Source organism: Bos indicus x Bos taurus, chromosome 16, assembly GCF_003369695.1.
Source record: "Bos indicus x Bos taurus breed Angus x Brahman F1 hybrid chromosome 16, Bos_hybrid_MaternalHap_v2.0, whole genome shotgun sequence".
NCBI lineage: Eukaryota > Metazoa > Chordata > Mammalia > Artiodactyla > Bovidae > Bos > Bos indicus x Bos taurus.
The window spans coordinates 51311729-51331607 of NC_040091.1; the positions used below are offsets into that span (position 1 = coordinate 51311729).

At 41.3% G+C, this 19879-nt stretch overlaps 1 protein-coding gene and 1 non-coding gene across 3 annotated transcripts in view; both read right to left on the reverse strand.

Moving 5' to 3' along the window:
* DNAJC16 (DnaJ heat shock protein family (Hsp40) member C16) overlaps positions 1–19467 on the reverse strand; it is a 38834-nt gene extending 19367 nt beyond the window's left edge. The window contains exons 1-4 of one of the 2 annotated variants that reach the window (XM_027565325.1): positions 19136–19467; positions 16768–16952; positions 12308–12374; positions 10663–11002 (exon numbers count right to left, since the gene is read on the reverse strand). In XM_027565325.1, the coding sequence (XP_027421126.1) occupies positions 10663–11002; positions 12308–12374; positions 16768–16934 (574 nt within the window). In that variant the 5' untranslated portion in view covers positions 16935–16952; positions 19136–19467. Of the gene's footprint in view, positions 1–10662; positions 11003–12307; positions 12375–16767; positions 16953–18704; positions 18851–19135 lie in introns of those variants that run through there. The other variant, XM_027565324.1, reaches the window with a different exon arrangement.
* TRNAE-UUC lies at positions 4631–4702 on the reverse strand. Its single transcript has one exon. It is a non-coding gene; the product is annotated as a tRNA-Glu (tRNA).
* Positions 19468–19879: the final 412 nt, after the last annotated feature.

The following is a 19879-nucleotide window of genomic DNA, read 5'->3' on the forward strand; positions in this document are numbered from 1 at the left end:
GGCCTTTTATGCCCTCGTGGCAGGTGAAAAAGTGTTGCTAAGTAATTTTCTGGTGTGAAACTAAAATTCTGACTTAGTAGGAGGGGATATCTTTCCCGACAGACTGTCTAGCATCCCTGCACTGTTGAAATTCTAAATTGGTTCAATTTTTCTGCAAAGCCATCTGGCAGTGTTTAAGAAGAGCTACAAATCTTTTTATCTTTTAGTCTGTTGTTTCTATTTTTGGGAGTAGATCAAGAAGAAATACTTCAAAAGAAAAGAACAACCTGTCCACAATGGTCCTATTCATAAAGGACACCATCTGTAAACAATTCAAGGGTTTGTCGGCTTGGCAATGGTTGAAAAAACCCTAGGATTTGTTGATAAGCTAGAATCAGTCTTCTCACTCTTCAGAGCATGTCTCCCTTTTATTTTATAGAGATGTTATACAGATTCTCAAAGAGAGAGATTAGGTAAAATCATTAGGCCATATCCCATATAACTACTGCTAATATTTTGGTATCTGTTCGTATCTTTTCTTATACAAATAAGTGTGTATGCGTGTTTGTATACACATAAAATAAAATGGGATCATCTGATACCTATTTCACTTAGTGTTTGAATAACTTTTCTTGTCTTTCATTCAAACAATATATTTGGAGGGCTAGATTCTTTGCTAAACATTGGAGATACATTAAATGTTAATAGCCAGTAAATATTCTTTTTTCCCTGGGATGTCTAACAGACTTCTAAGTTTCAAAAACAAACCCCTCATCTTCTTTCTCAAACCTGTTCCACCCAGGCTTTCACCATTTCCATCGATGGTGGTTCCTTCCTATTACTCAGAACTTTTGTCTTAAGGGTCATCTTTGACTCCTCTCATCTTTCACACCCCACATCCAGTCTGTCAGCAAGTCCAGTTGGTTCTGTCTTCAAAATACAGTAGGAATTCAACTGTTTTTCTCCACTTGCACTGTACCCTCTCAGTCATCTTTCTCTCTCTCCCCCAAGCTGCTGTAATAACCTCCTCAATGGTGTCTTGTTTCTCCTTGTCCCCCCACACTTTCTGTCCTCAGTACGGTGGCCAGACGGTCCCTTCTAAAACATAAACAACAGATCATGTCACTCCTCTGCCCAAATTTGGCACAAACTCCCCATTTCACTCAGAATAAAAGTCAGTCTTCACCAAGGCTGACAAGACCCTCTGTGATTTGGCCATTGGCCCCCTTCCTCTCCCACTCCTCACGGTCACTTACTCCCGCCCCTAGTATCCCTGCTCTTCTGGAAACACACTGGCAGGTTTCTGCCTTTGGTTTCAGCACTGGCTGGTCCTTCTGCCTGGAGGGCACATCTCTGGACATCTGAGTAGCTGACTCCTTCAACAACTGCAAGTCCTTCTCAATGAGACCAAGCAGCTCCCATGTTGAAAACTGCTCTCCCCTCATGCAGCCAACTTGGCATGTCTTGAGCCCTTTCCAAGTTAGGCAGCATGCCTACAGCTTTAAAGATGTTATCACTGTTCACACCAGCAAACCCCGAGTGGTAGGCATTGTCATCTTCATGGACGAGCAAGCTGGCATTTGGAGAGGCTGAGGAAACCTTCCTGGAATCACAGTTAGTGTACAGTAGGACCAAGAGTTGAACTGGTTCAAAGCTGACCTGCAGTTGACCGCAAAGCCTGGTTCCTTCCTATCCCCAGTAGGTTCTACCACTAGGTTCTGAATGCTGGAGGGATCAAATTCTTAGAGATGGACTCACCACCAAGGACCTTACCAGGGACTGCTATATAGGCCAGAAGCCACCATATTAAACTGATTCTGGAGAATATGGCTTTCCAGTAACTATTCAGAGGGACTCCCTACCAGACTTTGGGACTAGAATCAGTAATCAGAATGGTGGCTGGTGGGCCCAGAATCAGGACAGGAGAAGCAGGCAGTCTTGGGAGAGCAAAGGAAACTGAAGAGATCTTTTGAGATTGCTGTTCACCCCACTCTCCCCTCCGATATTCTTGAAGCTCATTCTTTCAGCCCCTGCAGGATGCCTGCTCAGTGAGATCTTCCTCTTCTGCTGGATTTTTTTTTGGCTGCATCGTGAGGCAAGTGGGATCTTAGTTTCCTAACTAGGAATCAAATCCATGTTCCCGGCAGTGGAAGCAAGGAGTCTTAACCACTGGACCACCAGGGAAGTCTTATTGCTTCCTGATTTAAAACTGAAGACTCTCACCCTGGCATTCCCTAGAGCCCAGCCTTTTTTTTTTTTTTAAATCATACTCTACAAACCAGCTGACAGATTGTATATTTTGTTTGTTTCTTTGTGTCTCTTCACTAGAATATAAGCTCTATGAACATAGGGGCTTGGGGCATTTTGTTTACTGCTTTATAACCCTTAGTATCTGGAATAGTTCCTGCCACTTAGTCATCATTCAATTTTTTAAAAACAAGTAAATGAAGTAAATACTTTGAATAAAGTATTCAAAGTCAGAACCAGATTCAAACCCCAGCTCTGCTACCCATTAGGTGTGCAATCTCAGGCAAGTCATTTAATGTCTCTGAGCTTCAGTTTCCTTATTTGAATAATGAAGATAAATTGTTGTGAGGATTAAATGACACACTGAGTTGGCCAAACAGTTCACTTTGGTTTTTCTACGAGATGTTCGGGGAAACCCAAACAAACTTTTTGGTTAAGGCAATATAAAAAAGAACCTAGTCCAGAGCCTGTAATATTGCAGGTGCCTAGTTAATTAGAACTATTATTATCAAGTATTATTTCATCTAGACCATGTGAAGTCTGATCTACAGACTGTCTCTCACGTGAGTGGAATTATAACCTCCACAGAACTCTCTCTCTTACGTGGAGTGGGATAAACCAGGCCACACTCTCACTCTTTATGTCATCTTCCCCACACGTTCCTATACTCCCATCAATATAGCTTTTTTCTGGTTAAAACAGAATACAAGTGATCGGCTTCATTTCTCTTACTTAAAATTACCACTGAGTTCTTGGAATTACCTACATCACCTTCACTGTAGCTTTCCTCAGCCTATAAAGGCTATTTCTTTGGATCATTTCTATAAAGCACTTCGATTCTTAATATTATCATCCCATTTCTAAATTCTGGAAGAATGCTACTTCTTTCCTATAGATTAATTATCACATAATTACAGTAGAATAAAGAATGATACACAATTGATATTTAAAGTTGTGGCATTTTTCCTCCTGAAAAGATATTTAAGAATATAACAGGAATTCAAAAATTCTCTGAAGTCCAGACCCTAATCCTTCCCTCGCTCCCCATCCAAGCTGGGAAGGAAGAGTCAGAAAAGTTGGCAGCACTGTTTTCTCCCTGAGATTCAGGCTGGGAAATGACTGTGATGACTGGTGATGACTTAGTCTCTGAATCACAGTGCACAACAGTGTTTATGACTCCTCTTGCCTTCAAACTCTCTGCACTCCAACGTTCTGGGTTCATAAAGCAAGCTCAGCTGGGCCAACAGAAGCGCAGCTCATCTATTCTTGAGTCAGCATAACCTGGCTGGATGACAAGGACACACCAGTCTCTAGACAAATTTGAGTTGCAAATTTAAAAGAAAGGCCAAGTGTATGTCACTTTTTTTTCAGAACCATTTGGTTTTTCTATGGATCGATGTTCCTGGCTAATTTGCAGATCCTGGGGAATAAAAATATAAATACTTTCTCCTCTTTTTGAGTTTGTAAGAGAGCTTTTTCCGTAAAGTACTAAACATCTCTACTTTGAGGCATCAAATTATATTTGCTTTTATTATGCCATCTTAAATATATATCCCATTTTTTAGGGAAATTCTCTCATCTCCCTTTCTATTGCATACAGATATTCATCTTTCAACTTTTCCATATGCCTAAAGGGATGGTACAGAGCCAACTGGAAGAACACGACACTGTCAAATCTGGCTAAAAACAAATCTGTCGATAAACTACTAAGATGCAAAATGATGTGAAGTAACACAAAATGAAGAACATGGAGTTTCAGTAGGAGAAAATAAAACCAAACTTTAACCAGTATCTAAGCAGACCCTTTTTCTACACAAAAGAAGTTGTCACACACTTAGCTATTTTTAGGAATAACTCCTTGAAAGAGAGAAATTATTCTTTTAAAATAAAAAGTCTCATGGTGGATAAATACTGCATGATCATCCAAATTGGGTTTCCCTAAAATGACATCTGATTTCAAGACACCAATTTTCTTGATACCCTGGTAACTGTTGGCACTTCCCAGGGGGCACTGTGTATGCCTCGATGATTCAGGTCTGTCTCTTATGTGCGCTTCCTGGGTGTGAGGACTAGGTTTTACTTATTTCTGAGCAGTGCGGCACAGTGGCTAAGTGGTTAAGGTCCATACCTTAACACTGTGGGTTATGAACAGTGTGACCTCACTTGTTCCTTAACCTTCCTGAGCCTCACTTCCCTCATCTGTGAAACAGGCATAATCATAGTCTCTCTTTCATTGGGTTACTCTGGGAATAAAGACAATCCACAGTATTTAGCACAATGCAAAATAAGTAAAATGCTAAAAAACAAAACAAGCAAACAAAAAGACTTATTAGTGTAATATAGTACTTGGTCCATTAAGAAAACAGGGTTTTTTTGGCTGTGCCATGTGGCTTGCAGGACTTAGTTCCCTGGCCAGGGACTGAACCTGGGCCTTGGCAGTGAAAGTGCCAAGTCCTAACCACTGAACTGCCAGGGTATTCCCAAGACAAATGTCTTAAATGAGAACATGGAATGAATTCCTTATCATTTTCTACTTACTCCTATAGTACTGTACTATTCTGTACTTGCACGTGTGAGGCTGCTGTGAATTTCCTGGGTATCTGTTTTCTCTTCCCAGTAAGAGTTAGATCCTCAAGGTCAAGGGCAGAGCTGACTGTTTGTGGGCCTTCCTCCACAGCATGGCTGTTTATAAACGTGGTCTGCCTCTGCACACTAGTTATTACCAAATGGCATGACTGTAGATTCCACCTAAATAGCTACAACAGTTCTTCTCTGGGTGGAACTGTTTCATTTCCTTCATTTACTGCAATTCAGGCATTTTATGTTATTTTGAGATAATGTCCAGGCTTCCCTAGATCACAGTTAATCTTTAAGACTGTCTGCTTTTTCTGTCAACTCAGAATAGAAACATTTTCTGCAGTAACTGTCTTAAAGGATAACACTGCCTTGCTTGGAGTGGCCATGGATATTGTCAGGATCTCATCTCAGTATAACCCAACTGTAACCAAGATCTGCAATGAATCTGAATGATCCAAAGAGGAAAACTAAACTGATCTAATACATTTAGTCAAAATCCGCTTTCTAGGGGACTTCGGAGGTGACGTGCAGAACAGATTAAATACTCTTAAACATTACTTCTATGAATCTAAATCCATCTTCTTCCATCCTTGTCATTTTGAGTCCCGACTTATTAGGATTATTTGTTGTTCAGTTGCTAAGTCATGTTGGACTCTTTGCGACCCATGGACTACAGCACACTGTCTTCCACTATCTCCTGAAGTTTGCTCAAATTCATGTCCGTTGAGTCAGTGATGCTATCTAACCATCTTATCCTGTGCCACCCTCTTTTTCTTTTGCCTTCAATCTTTCCCCACATTAGGGTCTTTTCAAATGAGTTGGCTCTTCACATCAGGTGGCCAAAGTATTGGAGCTTCAGTTTTACCATCAAGCCTTCAATGAATATTCAGGGTTGATTTCCTTCAGGACTGACTCATTTGATCTCTAAGCTGTCCAAAGGACTCTCAGGAGTTTTCTCCAGTATCACAATTCAAAAGCATCAATTCTTTGGTGCTCAGCCTTCTTTATGTTTCAACTCTCACATCCATACATGACTACTAGAAAAACTATAGCTTTTGACTATACGGGCCTTTGTTGGCAAAGTGATGTCTTTGCTTTTTAATATGCTGTCTAGGTTTATTGTAGCCTTCCTTCCAAGAAGCAAGCATTTTTTAATTTCATGATTTAAAAATTTCTTAATTTAGGATTATAGAGCACAACAATCCCAAAGGATGGCAAGACCTTCAATCATTACAGATTTAAGGATCCTGAAAAGCAGTAGAGCATCATGTTCACCACGTGGATTACAGAGCCAGTCTCCCTGGGTTTGAATCCCAGCTCTGCCATATACCAACTGTGGGACCTTGGAAGAGGTACCAAAATGAGCCAAATCTCTATAAAAGAGAGATGATGACAGCACTCTCCTCAAATAGTTGTTTATGAGTTGACACTTACATTAGTGCTTGACATACAGTAATAACACAAGCTATTGAGACAGTCATTTCCTAGGCAGGTTGATAAGAAGTCTAGGGGTTCCCAAGGAGAGAGGGATCTGGTATTCTCAAGGAGGAAGAAAGGACAAACTTTTTTGTCCCTCTACATTCCTTAGGATTATATAACAGTAAAGTATCCTGCCTGAGGACAGTCTCTAGAAAAAACTTTCTGGCTAATCCTATTATCTTAAAATGTAAATTATGGGAGTAGGTTTAGTGAGGTCCTTAGAACCTCCAGACATTCTTTTGATTCACTGTAATAACTAGAGAGTATATAATTCCATTGCTAACACTAGCAAGGGGGTACTCCTTCTGCCTGCTTCTGATGCCTATGTCAGAAGCTTTCTCTATCTCCTTTATACTTTAATAAAACTTTATTACACAAAGCTCTGAGCGATCAAGCCTCGTCTCTAGTGCCAGATTGAATTCTTCTCTGGAGGCCAAGAATCCCAGTGTCTTTTTGTGGTTCAGCAACAATATTTCACTGATTATTATGCTTATATTATTAGTGTCATGTCACCACACTTGGTAGTCCAAACCGCAATCATTATTCAGAACAACTTCTCCCAATTCAACCCTTCCCTGTATCCTCTGCCCACCAGTAGCTCAAGTGAGAATGCAGAGTCCATTTTGCCCCCCCCCCCCCTTTTCCTCAGTTCTTACATTCAAATGGTGCCCAGGTGCCAGGTCCTTCTATGATCCTTCCCTTGAAATATCCGATACCTGTTCCCCCTCTGTTCCTACTGACCGAGCTCAGGCCAATGGCTGCTGCCTTGCCAGGACTGGTAACCTTGCTGCCTCTGTTCTCACCTTCTTTAGTTTGTCCCTCATGCAGCTTGAACAGCTAGCTTTCTAAAGCACAGATCTGATAGGACCATTCTTGGCTCTATTACATACTGTAAAGTAAAGGCCAGCTTCCTTGGCCTGGACTTGAAGGCTTCTTACCACCTGACTCCCAGGTTGCTCCTCCTGCTTTCCCCCCTCTCATCTGCACTCAGTCACCCCCCGCTGCTGGCTCTTTGCTTCCCTGCCTGCATTGTTCCCTCTTGCCTGAATGTTACTCCGCTTCCTGTCCAGTCAGGTGGCACCAGTCGTAAAGAACCCGAGCCTGCCCATGCAGAAGATGCAAGAGACGCAGGTTCAATCCCGGGGTTGGGACGATCCCCTAGAGGAGGAAATGGCACCCCACTCCAGTATTCTTGCCTGGAAAATCCCATGGGTAGAGGACCCTGGCGGGCTGCAGTTCATGGGGTCGTGAAGAGCTGGACATGATTAAGTGACTGAGTACACAACTTCTAATAATCTTTCAAGACTTAGCTAAAAATAAGGTAAAATTCAGTGCTTTACAGTCTGTGAGCTATAGAAAACTAACATTTAGAAAAGATTTTTTAAAAGGAATTTGCAAAATAGGTGCTTTCAAAAACTTAACGCTGGTAAACCAGAAAACTCAGTTAATCAAAAATTCTCTAAAGCTCATTGATTCAGTTCAGTTCAGTCGCTCAGTCGTGTCTGACTCTTTGCGACCCCATGAACCGCAGCACGCCAGGACTCCCTGTCCATCACCAACTCCTGGAGTTTACCCAAACTCATGTCCATTGAGCTGGTGATGCCATCTAACCATCTCATCCTCTGTCGTCCCCTTGTCCTCCTGCCTTCAATCTTTCCCAACATCATGGTCTTTTCAAATGAGTCAGCTCTTCACATCAGGTGGCCAAAATATTGGAGTTTCAGCTTCAACATCAGTCCTTCCAATGAACACTCAGGACTGATTTCCTTAAGGATAGACTGGTTGGATCTCCTTGCAGTCCAAGGGACTCTCAAGAGTCTTCTCCAACACCACAGCTCAAAAGCATCAATTCTTCTGCGCTCAGCTTTCTTTATAGTCCAACTCTCACATCCATACATGACTACTGGAAAAACCATAGCCTTGACTAGATGGACCTTTAAGTATTCAATATGTATCAGGCACTTAATATGTGCTTTTCTCATTTAATATTCATAACAATCCTGTTGGTTTGACATTATAACTCCAATTTAGAGCTGAAGAAACTGAGGCTAAGTAATCTGTCCAAGGACACAAAGTGTTATAAATGACACATCTGTGATCTGAAAACTGGTGCATCTGACTCCAAGGCATGTGGTCATGACAGTGATCACTATGCTATGCTGTCTCACGTCGTGTAAGTTCACCTGTTGGCTCTGATCTGACCTTGGTGTACATGCATTACCATTCTAAATTATGCAATGGTCCAGTGTCTATGTTCTGCTCTGGGATCTTAAGGTCAGCTCCTGGACTGAAGAGGTTAAATGGTTTCCAGCACATCACCCCGCATGGCACAAAGTGTGACTGTGTTGTGTGATGAAGAAGCTGTCCAATCTGACAGCTCACCTGGGGCCCTCATTTATTCATCAGGCACCACAGCAAAAATCTACTGCTCATCACATGTGAGACCACGTGCTAAACCACATGTTGCTCAACTTCTAAGAACTTCTTGATTCCATCGCAGGAAAGCATTATGGCATATCTGAGCACCTGAGTGCCCCTGAACAGCAGGTTGAAATGTTCTGTTTCAGAATAAATGAACTGGTGACTTTCAGTGGTGCATGTTCTCCAGAGCAACCAGGGCCTCTCAGCCCCTCTGGCTGTTAGTCCCTTTCTAGTTACTCAAGAATAGGTCTGCTAGGGCAGGGGTTCCCAATCCCCAGGCCGTGGACCGGTATGAACCGGTACCAATTTGTGGCCTATTAGGAACCAGGCCACACAGCAGGAGGTGAGCAGTGGGTGAGCAAGCAAGCAAAGCTTCATCTGTATTTATAATCGTTCCCCACTGCTCTCCCATCACCCCCAGATGGGATCATCCAGTTGCAGGAAAACAAGCTCAAAAGTGCACAATAAATGTAATGCCCTTGAATCATCCTGAAACTATCCTCGCTTCTTCTCTCTCAGTCTATGGGAAAACTGTCTGCCATGAAACCAGTCCCTCTTGCCAAAAAGGCTGGGAATCACTGTGCCAGTGACTTCCCTGGTGGTTAAGAATCTGCCTTCCAATGCAGGGGACACAGGTCAGGGAACTAAGATCTCAAATGGCATGGAGCAACTAAGACTGTGCAGGGCAACTACCGAGCTTCCATGCTCTGGAGCCTCCGTGCTGCAACGAAAAGCCCGAGAGCTGCGATTAAGATCCAACACAGCCAAATAAACCCATGTTAAAAAAAAAAAAAAGACCTGGGCCTTCCCTGGTGGTTCAGTAGTTAAGACTCTGGGTTTCCAATACAGGGATTGTGGGTTCTATCCCTGGTTGGGAAACTAAGATCCCACAAGCCATATTGTGCAGCCAAAAATAAAAAAATAAGTATAAGTAGGCCTGCTAATGCCTATAAAACAGACACGCATTTAATTCAGTAATTCCAGCTTTTATGTTATTAAAGTAAATACCCTCCCTGGATAACTAAAATTTTCCTGGAGCTAAGTGATATCTCTGAACAAAAGAAAGGCTAATCTGTGATGGAGAGTGGTAACCTATGAAAATTAGAATATTATTTGTTATAGGCGGAGCTATTTGCCCCGAAAATGCACAGGTTGATCCTCTAATCCCCAGTACTTCTGAATGTGATTATATTTGGAGATGGGGCCTTTAAAGGGGTAACCGAGTTAAAACAGGGTTTGAGGGAGACCTGAGCTCCATCCCTGGGTTGGGAAGATCCTCTGGAGGAGGGCATGGTAACCCACTCCAGTATTCTTGCCTGGAGAATCCCATGGACAGAGGAGCCTGATGGGCTATATAGTCCATGAGGTTGCAAAGAGTTGGACATGATGAGTGACTAACCACAGGGTCATAGAAAGAGAGTATGAGATACCAGACCCAAACACACAGACACAGACGAAGCTGGCTACCTGCAAGCCAATAAGACAGGCTTCACAGGACAGCACACCTGTTGACACCTCGATCTTGAACTTTTAACCTTGAGAACTATGGGAAAATAAATTTCTGCTGTTTCAGCCACCCTGTCTGTGGTATTTTGTTATGGGTCCCCTAGCAAATCAATATACAGAGTGAACTCACAAATACCATAAGGATAACCGACCACCACGAAGACTAGTACTTGAGGGCTGCTCTGTTCAACCAATAATTTTGAAGTTTCTCCTCTATATTAGGCCCTCAACTAGATGTCAGGAGACTATACAGACTTCAAGTTAGTAATGCAGAATGAAAGTGGCTTACCCATTTTCTCTCTGAAAATGTGTCCCCGGAAAACCCCAGTCACCATGAATTTCTGAAGAGAAATCGCACTAACTGTTACTTCTCTCCAATATCCCAAGAAATTCAAGAGACATAAAAGTCACCTTCTCTTTATAAATGTCTTCCAAGGAATAAAATGCTCTTACCCAAACCTTCAAGTTCTTGAACTGCTTCTTTCCAGACAGGCTCAATGTGGATACAGCTGAAGCACCAGTCTGAGGTGATCTTAATGAGGTAGGGTTTCTTGAAGCTGTCTGGAACCACTTCATTCACATAGTGTGAAAAGTGCAATAAATACTTCTCATCAATTGAGTCCCGCCGTTCGGAATTAAAAGGGAAGTGAAAAAAAGATTCGTCGAAATAAAAATTCTCGTGGAAGTGGCGGAAGCGATACTCTCGCTGCTGCTGTTGCTTCTGGTAGCCCTGGCTCTCCCCAGCATCTCCATAGTGGTCATAATGTGATCTCTTTTCTTCATTGGAAAGAATCTACAAAGAAAGGGGAAGAAAATAAGAAATCCAGAAAATAAAACAGCAAAAAAAGGGCCACACAAAGGACTTTCCTGTAAACACCTCTGAAGATAAAGGAAGAAAATAAATGTAAAGATACAACACAATTTGATATTTTAAATGCAGTCACTCAACATACTGTAAAACTCTTCTCTTAATAGGAAAATTGAGTATTTCAAGATCAAAATACTTCAACTGTGTAGCTAGCTACTCAGGCTCATCTTGGCTTTAAAGATTCTGAACTATCATAATACTAAACACATCAATAAATTAGAAAACTTTTTTTTTCTTTTTTTGCTGTGCCATGGGGCTTGTTGGATCTTAGTTCTCTGACTAGAGACTGAATTCAGGCACTTGGTAGTGAGAGTGTGAAATCCTAACCACTGGATAGACAGGGAAGTCTTAAATTTAACATAACTTTGACCATTAGGGCTCAGCCATGAGAATGTTGACTTAGTCATATCATCTAAGTTGGAATAATTCATTCAAACAAATGCATGAAAAGTTGTGAACACCAAAAAGTAGCCATAGGGTTGAATTCTGTGATTGTATGTTAGCTGACTCTTAATGAGAAATAACTTTGAAGTCTAATTCAAGAACCTATTTTAGGATGAAGCATCATTCCATGAGCTAAAAACTTTCTGTTGAAGAACATTACTTAACACAAATCAGGAAGCCATGGATTTATCTTTCTTACATATTCCACGCCAACTTACTTAAGCTGATACGTTGGAAAACTGTTAAAAACCTCGTGTTTAAATGTATTTGTAACCTTGAGTCACTTTAATAAATACAGGCAAACTGGTCTATGTTTCTTTAATGTAACTTTCTAGTATGCATATGTGCTCAGTCACTAAGTCACGTCCGACTCTTTGCAACCCCATGAACTGTAGGCCACCAGGCTCCTTGTGTCCATGGGATTCTCCAGGCAAGAATAGTGGAGTGGGTTGCTGTTTCCTCTTCCAGGGGAATCTTTTCCACCCAGGAATCAAACCCGAATCTCCTGTGCTGCCAAATTGAGTATGTAACATAAGGAAGTAGACACTCAAGGTTACTCTAAAATGTCAATGAAAGCCTTTAAAATAGGGCAGTTTCTCCAAGAGCAGTGTGTGTAGGCACTGGTTTCAACAAATTGGATGTGGTCAAAAATGCTGTCTCTACCACTACCTAGACTGGGTCAAGGGCATGGGGAACATACCCTTTCCAAGAGGACTTTACAAAACTGATCATCTAAGATAAATTTTACAAAAGCCAAAAGAAGCATCACAAAGTTTGACACGATACCTCGTAAGCCTTGCTAATTTGAATGAACTTGTCTTCTGCTCCAGGATCTTTGTTTTTGTCAGGATGCCTGAAACACAAATGGGCAGGTGGTGAAGGTGGATTCAATGTTTATACGTGGTTAATTAACATCCTCGTACACAGAGTTCACTACATTAGAGGCAAATGGAAGGGCATTTTGCTAGAACAGTTCCTTCAAAATAAGTGGGAGAAGCAATTAGTCGCTTCACATGACTACAGTAAATGAAACTGTGAAACAGGCCATTTCTTCCCACAGTGCTTTAGCCGGACACATTTTCAAAGCACCAGACAGTGTTCCAGGCTTTCACTGAGGAAGAGTTGAATGTGTATCTGTCTTTACGCTGCTCCTGAACACTGCTGGAGCCCAAGGCTGAGGTCACTTATTAGTAAGAACCAACTTTGTTTCCCAGGATGGCAGCATTTCATCCCAATGTTAGAATGATATCAATGTAGGTTCTTCTGACAACTCAGGTGGACAAAGCACTTTTTAGGATACTCCATGAATCTGTTTAGTAATAACCATGTTCCAAACAGTATCTTGTTGCTGATGCTCAAATTAGAACGTTTTAATTTTCAATATTATCCTGGTTATTCCATTCTGCTTCATTGCCTTTTATTTACAAATGGATAATGATTTCAAGGTCACATGTTTTAAAAATGTGAGGAAAGTCTACAGTTTATGCAAAGTGATTTCAACTAATATTGGAACTAACATTTGCTATTATACACAGCTGGCAATTAACTGTATCTATCTTGCTGTCATATATTATTCTGTAATATTCTTACATTTACCAATTTCAGCTTTGGCGATATTAAAGTCTTGGAAAGTAGGGGCCGGGTTTTACTTCCTTAGAACTCTCTAACATCTAAATTAGTGTTTTATACCAACTGATTTTTCAATGTTCATTTTATTAAGAGATTCTATTTCAGAGCTTATTTTTTTTAATAATCACTACTGCTAACTTCTAGTAAAGTTCTTCTAGCAAAGGTTCTGGAAAGAGAAACAATCCACTGGGAAGCAAATGACTACTAAAAACAGTACCAAGTACATTTGAATAAAGAAATTTACAACTTGACTAACTTATTCTAGCAGGAACATATTTGAATTATAATATTCTGACTTCTCTAAAAATAAAGGAACTTCAAATTGTTGGCTGGTGAATTTAAACATTGTTCCTCCCTTGAGTATTTAATCCTGTTATGAATATTAGTGTGAAAAAAACTCAGCTAAATGTGATGAAAATAATGATTTAAGGAAACAAGATGGTGGTTCCAAAATATGTTTCCGGATGACCAAAGGAAAAAAGAAAAGCGCTTTCAATATTCAAACTTAGGGCAAAGGCTAAGAGGATAAAAATCATGCAATTGTACAAATGTAGATTTAACATACAGAACTTGGTAGGCGGGGGAAGAGAAGGGAAGAAGGGGCTTTTAAGGAGATTGAGCCGAAGAGAGAGTATTGGGGGCTGGATTAAAACCACAGATCCTGAAACAGAGAAAGCCAAGGCCCAAGGACAGGCAGGAAACCACAAGACAGTTTCAGCTTATAAGGAATATTTTCCTGATTATGGGAAAATACTGCAAAGTTGAAAACATTTAGAAAAGGATAAATTCACCTCTAGGAAAGCACCATCCAATACTATGTTCAGTGTATAAGTAATATTTAAGACTACAATATAACGAAAGTGAAAGCGTTAGTCACTCAGTCATGTCTGACTCTTTGTGACCCCATGGACTGTAGCCCGCCAGGTTCCTCTGTCCACAGAATTCTCCAGACAAGAATACTGGAGTGGGTTGCCATTCCCTTCTCCAGGGGATCTTCCTGACCCAGGGACTGAACCTCAATCTCCTGCATTGCAGGCACATTCTTTACTGTCTGAGCCACCAGGAAAGCCCACAATACAATATGCAACTTTTAAATTTCAAAGCAAAGAAAATTTTGTATTTGGTATCCATTTGGCATCTACCAATAGGGAATAAAAACGATGGTGCTACCTTTAAGGGAATAAAAACAAAGATAGAAAAAAATAATAAAGTATCAGACAAATCGATTTACTGTTTAGGGGACTGACCATGTTTTACCCATTTGCTTCAAATCAAATTTTATGATGCCTTTTTCTTGGGGTTGGAGGAGTTATTTTGTCAATGTAGGTGACACAAGAAAAGTACTTATGATAAAACAATTATTGGGAGAGAAATGTCATTTTTCTGAGATTAAAAAGGAATTTAAAATGGTTTCACCAAGCAAAGAGAAAGCTCTTGAACAGGGTAAGCATTAATCGCTCAGTTGTGTTTGACTCTTTGCAGCCCCATAGATTATAGCCCATCAGGCTCCTCTGTCTAAGTGATTCTGCAAGCAAGAAAACTGGAGTAGGTAGCCCCCCTACTCCGGGGGATCTTCCCGACCCAGGGATAGAACCTGCATCTCCTGTACTGCAGGAAGATTCTTTACCACTGAGCCACCAGGGAAGCCCTGAGCAGGGTAAGAAATACTATTAAGTGATGAAACAGCAGAGGAAAACTACAAATCGAATTCAATAATTAACCATTCCCCATGGAGTAGCTCATTCTGAAAAGTCAAACAAGGAAACTGCTATTTTTCAGTGTACAAGTGACCCTTGAACAACATGGGGGCTCAGATGAACTGCACAGTTCAAACCTATGTTGTTTGAGGGCCAATTGGATATGAAACCACTATGAAATGAAACAAACAGTTTCAATGATAAAATATTACCAGAACCTAAAAAGCAGAAAATACTAGTACAGTGAAAATATAAGGGTAAAGTAAAATTGTAGACTTTCACTAGATGATAGCTTGTTTATATGTATGGTGACATAATACTCCTAAAGAGAATCTAATTAAGGAAGTGAAGCATATGATTCATTTAATTAATATTGTAACAACTTTTTCAGCTCTGGAAGACAGAAAAGTCAAAGCTATACATTTTAATAGGATCCATAAAACCAAGCTATCATTTTTGCTTTTAAAATTTTGTTAAAGGCTATACCCTATCAAAAAGAATGTTGCTACCTTATGACTTAATCATAGATTTATGTATTTTGCTTTAAATACAAAGAGGCAGGAGACTGAAATGATGTAGTAAAGAAAGTGACTTTGCTGTGGAGTCCCTGGAGTCTGGCCATGCACAATCAGAGACTTCATTTTTAGTATCCAATTCTGGGTATCTCATGATATGAATATGGTCTAAAATGGTTAGATATTCAAAACATTCAAAAGTATATTTTAAACTACGTTTCACCTTTATCACCACCAACTGGATACTAAGATGCACTTCTCACTGAAGAATAATGGTAACAGGCAGAGTCAGGCACAGCCTGTGTTGTCATCTGCACGTGGCAGCTCTGCTGCTGTGTTAACTTCCTACCCACCCAGACTAACCCACTCACTCTCACTTCTGCCCAGATGGGCAAGTGATTAAAGAACAAAACAGCAATAAACCTGCTGGTACAGAAGGTCAACCTATGGAACCCAGAGGTAATACAGACTTCCCAACTCTGAGCCTAGTTGCTCACCCAAAAAACAGGGCCAGCAATATCTGCCCTCATGGGGGTAATCATAAGGCTTAAATGAGATAAAACAGTATAGAACCTGGAGCCTAGCACGCAATTGGTGTGTGACGATGGCTCCCATCCCTAACTTTCTTTACTCGGTTGGTTCACCCAGCTTTTGTCACCTGTGTCTTCACTGTCCCTTCCTTCCCCTGTGGCTCCCCTCCAGCTATATAATCCATCATTCCTACTCTGTCATGTCCACGGCACTGATAATGTTTGTCCAAAATAAGCTTTAAATTCATTGCTTTTCTGCTAAATCACAAACACTGGCATATTCCCTAGCATACACAACATCTACAGGTAAAAATTAAGACTTTTCTATATGATAATTTTTTTAAGTAATGTACTCAGTTCCTGAATATTCTCTTTAAATTGAGAGCAAAAAGCTCTTACTATAAAAAAAAATTTTTTAAGCTTAGAAATTAATCTAGAGAATAGGACTGGGTAGTGTTCCCTTTAGCAATGATACTCATGAAGAGTTACTTTATGAATAATGTATCATGGGAAGGGCAGCTTATCTATTGTTGATTATATATATGTACATATAATTTATATAATATATATTAAAATGTATTTATTAATGAAAGTTCCCTCCTACTTACTGTAATATTAAATAAGCAAATAGTATCAAGGCAATTCTTTAAGCCAAAGAATTCCTAAAAGGGGTTTCATAGTAACTGGGCTTTGGATTCTAAAAAATTATAGAATAACATGAATATACGTTCTCCCATATAAAATATGTGACACAAACATATATATTTAATGAACACAGAAACAGAGACAAATAAAAGCTAACCATAATTTAGGCTTCATTCTCCTGCTAAAACTGCTTAGCTTATTTTAAACTTCTATTTCTTTGTTTCACCTACCATTCCCGGGCGAGCTTCTTATAAGCCTTTTTAATATCAGCCTGACTGGCTGTTCGGCTGACCCCTAGGACTCTGTATGGGTCAAAATCCAACGCAGACAGAATTTGCAGGATCAGAACCAGAACTATCAAGAATTGCCAGGAAATGCCCAACTTTTTCACTTCCATTTCTCTTCCTTTCCAGAGCTGAAATGATTGAAGAGGCAATAAGTTTCAGTGGTAGAAATCTGGACAGTCTGATTTTTTATGTAAAGGTATAAGATGTATAGATGAAAAACAAAACAAAGGTATTTTGCAGGAAAAGTACCAAGCTGTTTGACCCCATCTTCTTAAATGAACACCCTTGCTACTGTTTTTGAATATCACAAATAAGAACTATTACAGACGAAGAGACGAGCAATAAGATAGCAACTCTCCAAAATCCTTGGATTAGAATGAAAACAAATGAGATGAAGAAATAATAAGCAAATGCAAGAAAACATACATAGGGAAATCTAGGCAACTACATCTCTAACACACTATTTCACATATTATGACAGTAACAGTTTAATCTTTATTTATTTACAAAATTTCTTTGGCCACATCACACAGTATGTAGGATTAGCTCCCTAACCAGGGATGGAACCTGCACCCCATGCAAAGGAAGCATAGAGCCTTAACCACTGGACCAATGGGGAAGTTGTCTGACAATAACAGTTTAAACCTAAAATACGTGGTTAGAGAATCCCTTACTGAGCACTTGCTAAATAAATTCATGAAATTGTAAGATTTACTATATGCAAAACTACAAAATAAGATAGTTGTGATGTTCTTGGGAGTTAAATAAGTACAAAGATGAAAGTGAAATACTCTTAAAATAAAACTGGAGTTACATTAAAAAAAAAAAAAAAAAAAAAAAAAAAACTGGAGTTACAACTTCACATGCCCCAATTCTACTGTCACCATGTCCATTCAAACAGGAGAACAGGAAGCTGTCTTTAATCACTAGCAATACTGTAATTATAAGTGGAGACCTCAGATGAAAAAAAGTGGTGAGAAGAGTTTTAGTTTGCCATCAGAGGGGCATTAATGGCAAAGATTGTAGACCAGGTATGGTCTTCAAATGTTAAAGCTCCATCTCCGCTGAGGGTAGTGACTGAATTCACTGTGGATTTTGGAAGTAATCCTGTCAAGTTAACAAGGTAGTGCTCCATTGCACGGACATATTTTCACTCCAGGATCACGATCTTTGTGATATCACACAATGATTTTTCAAAGGTCATATTTATCTTGTGTGTGAAAGTTGCTCAGTCCTGTTCCAACTCTGTGACCCCATGGACTATACAGTCCATGGAATTCTTCAGGGGATCTTCTCAACCAAGTGATGGAACCCAGGTCTCCCGCATTGCAGGCAGATTCTTCAACATCTGGGCCATCAGGGAAGCCCCATATTTATCTTGGGTTCTCACAAATCACTAACATCTTAAGGATCAAGCATCTAATGTGATATCTTACTTAAGGGAGGCAAAGCTCTAACAGTGTGGATTCTGACAAGTGGGAGTCTAAATGCTATCTCGGAGTCTTCACCAGACTAATCCGATGGCCACTGTTTAGGACTGAAAGCACGCTGAATAAAACCCTCAAACAAAAAGAAGCTTCTTATTTGTTAAGGCAACCTATAATCTAGTCTGTCGTACAAAATACACATAAAAAACCTAAAAACTGAGAAGGCGATGTAGCTATTAGTTAAGCACATAGACTCTGGAATCAGACTAACATTGGGATCTGTCCTCCATCGCTTTATGACCTTGGACACATTACTTAAAACTTGCTAAGCCTCAGTGTCCTCCTTCATAAAATGGGTGAAAATAATACCACCTTGAAAGGCTCGACATGGGAGTTAAACGGTAAAGGATTTACTGAGCACGGGGTCAGCAGCCAATAAGCGGTATTTATTACCATTATTTTTTCTACCATGCAGTGCAACCAGTGCCTTATTCAACTGTGTCAGTCGCCTCCACTTAGAGAGCCCAAGTGCCGGGGCGCTGTGTTCTTTTGCTGACAGCTCGACCGTGCCAGCCTCAGGAGAGGAAACAACCTGCCCAACAGGTAGGTATCGCCCTCGGGCAGTATCCCCAGGACCAGGCAGACGCTCCCAGAGACATGCTTAGGTCTGAGCCCCGCCTCGAGCTCCCGCCGAACGTCGCAACCCTCCAGGAGACAGCCGCATCCCTCGCCGCCCCCGAGAGCCCTGGGTCTGGCCCTATCAGCTCCGGGTTCTCCCCGGGCCCAGCGGGGACCCGGAACGAGGAAGAACTGACTGGAGGTCCCTGAGCCTGCCCGGCCCCGCCGCGTCCGCGGCTCCGCGCGTCACGCCGGGAAGGAGTTACCGGGAAAGGGCACCGGCCTAACCGGCTGCAGCGTCCGTGCTCCAGTTAGTCCGCCGGGCCGGGAGCCTCCGGTCCACACCAGCGCTCGCCGGGGCCTGGGGAGGGGAAAAGAGAAGGAACGAGCCGGAGGGTAGTCACGTGATACTTAAAGGCCCGGTGCACCAAAGGCGAGGACAGTACAAGTCGAGGTCTTCTACTCTGTGAATCTGTTTTGACCCTTGCCACCCGCCGTCTGCGCGTGGACCTGGCACGGTTGCCATAGGAACGAGGAGCGCTCTCCGGCGGGATCCAAAGGGAAGGTGGTGGTCAAGGAGGCCGAAACGTGCCTCCTAGAGAGGCAAAGTCGCGATGCATGATGGGATGCCAAAAGACCTCCCCGATTCAGGGAGGAGTTTCTACCTCTACCAGGAGATGGCCCTTGTCTAGCAGCAGTTGCTAGGGTGGGGAAGCTATCGCTGTTCCCTAATCTCTTTAACCCTATTCTTAGACTCCGAGAGCGTCAGAGTTGGAAGGGACCTTAGGGATCGTTTCTAGTTCAACTCCTCTGTATCCTGATGGAGCCGACTGAGGCCCAGAGAAGGGTAGAGACTTGCCCAAAAAGCGATTTCCTCTTTAGATAATGTGCTAGATCCTGTCCTAACCACGGGAAAAGGATATGTGTGTGGTGATGCTGGGTGGGGAGGGCGATGGGGGAGAAGCACAAGTAAATGTGATAAGCTTTCCGTGAGCCAATGACATAGATTC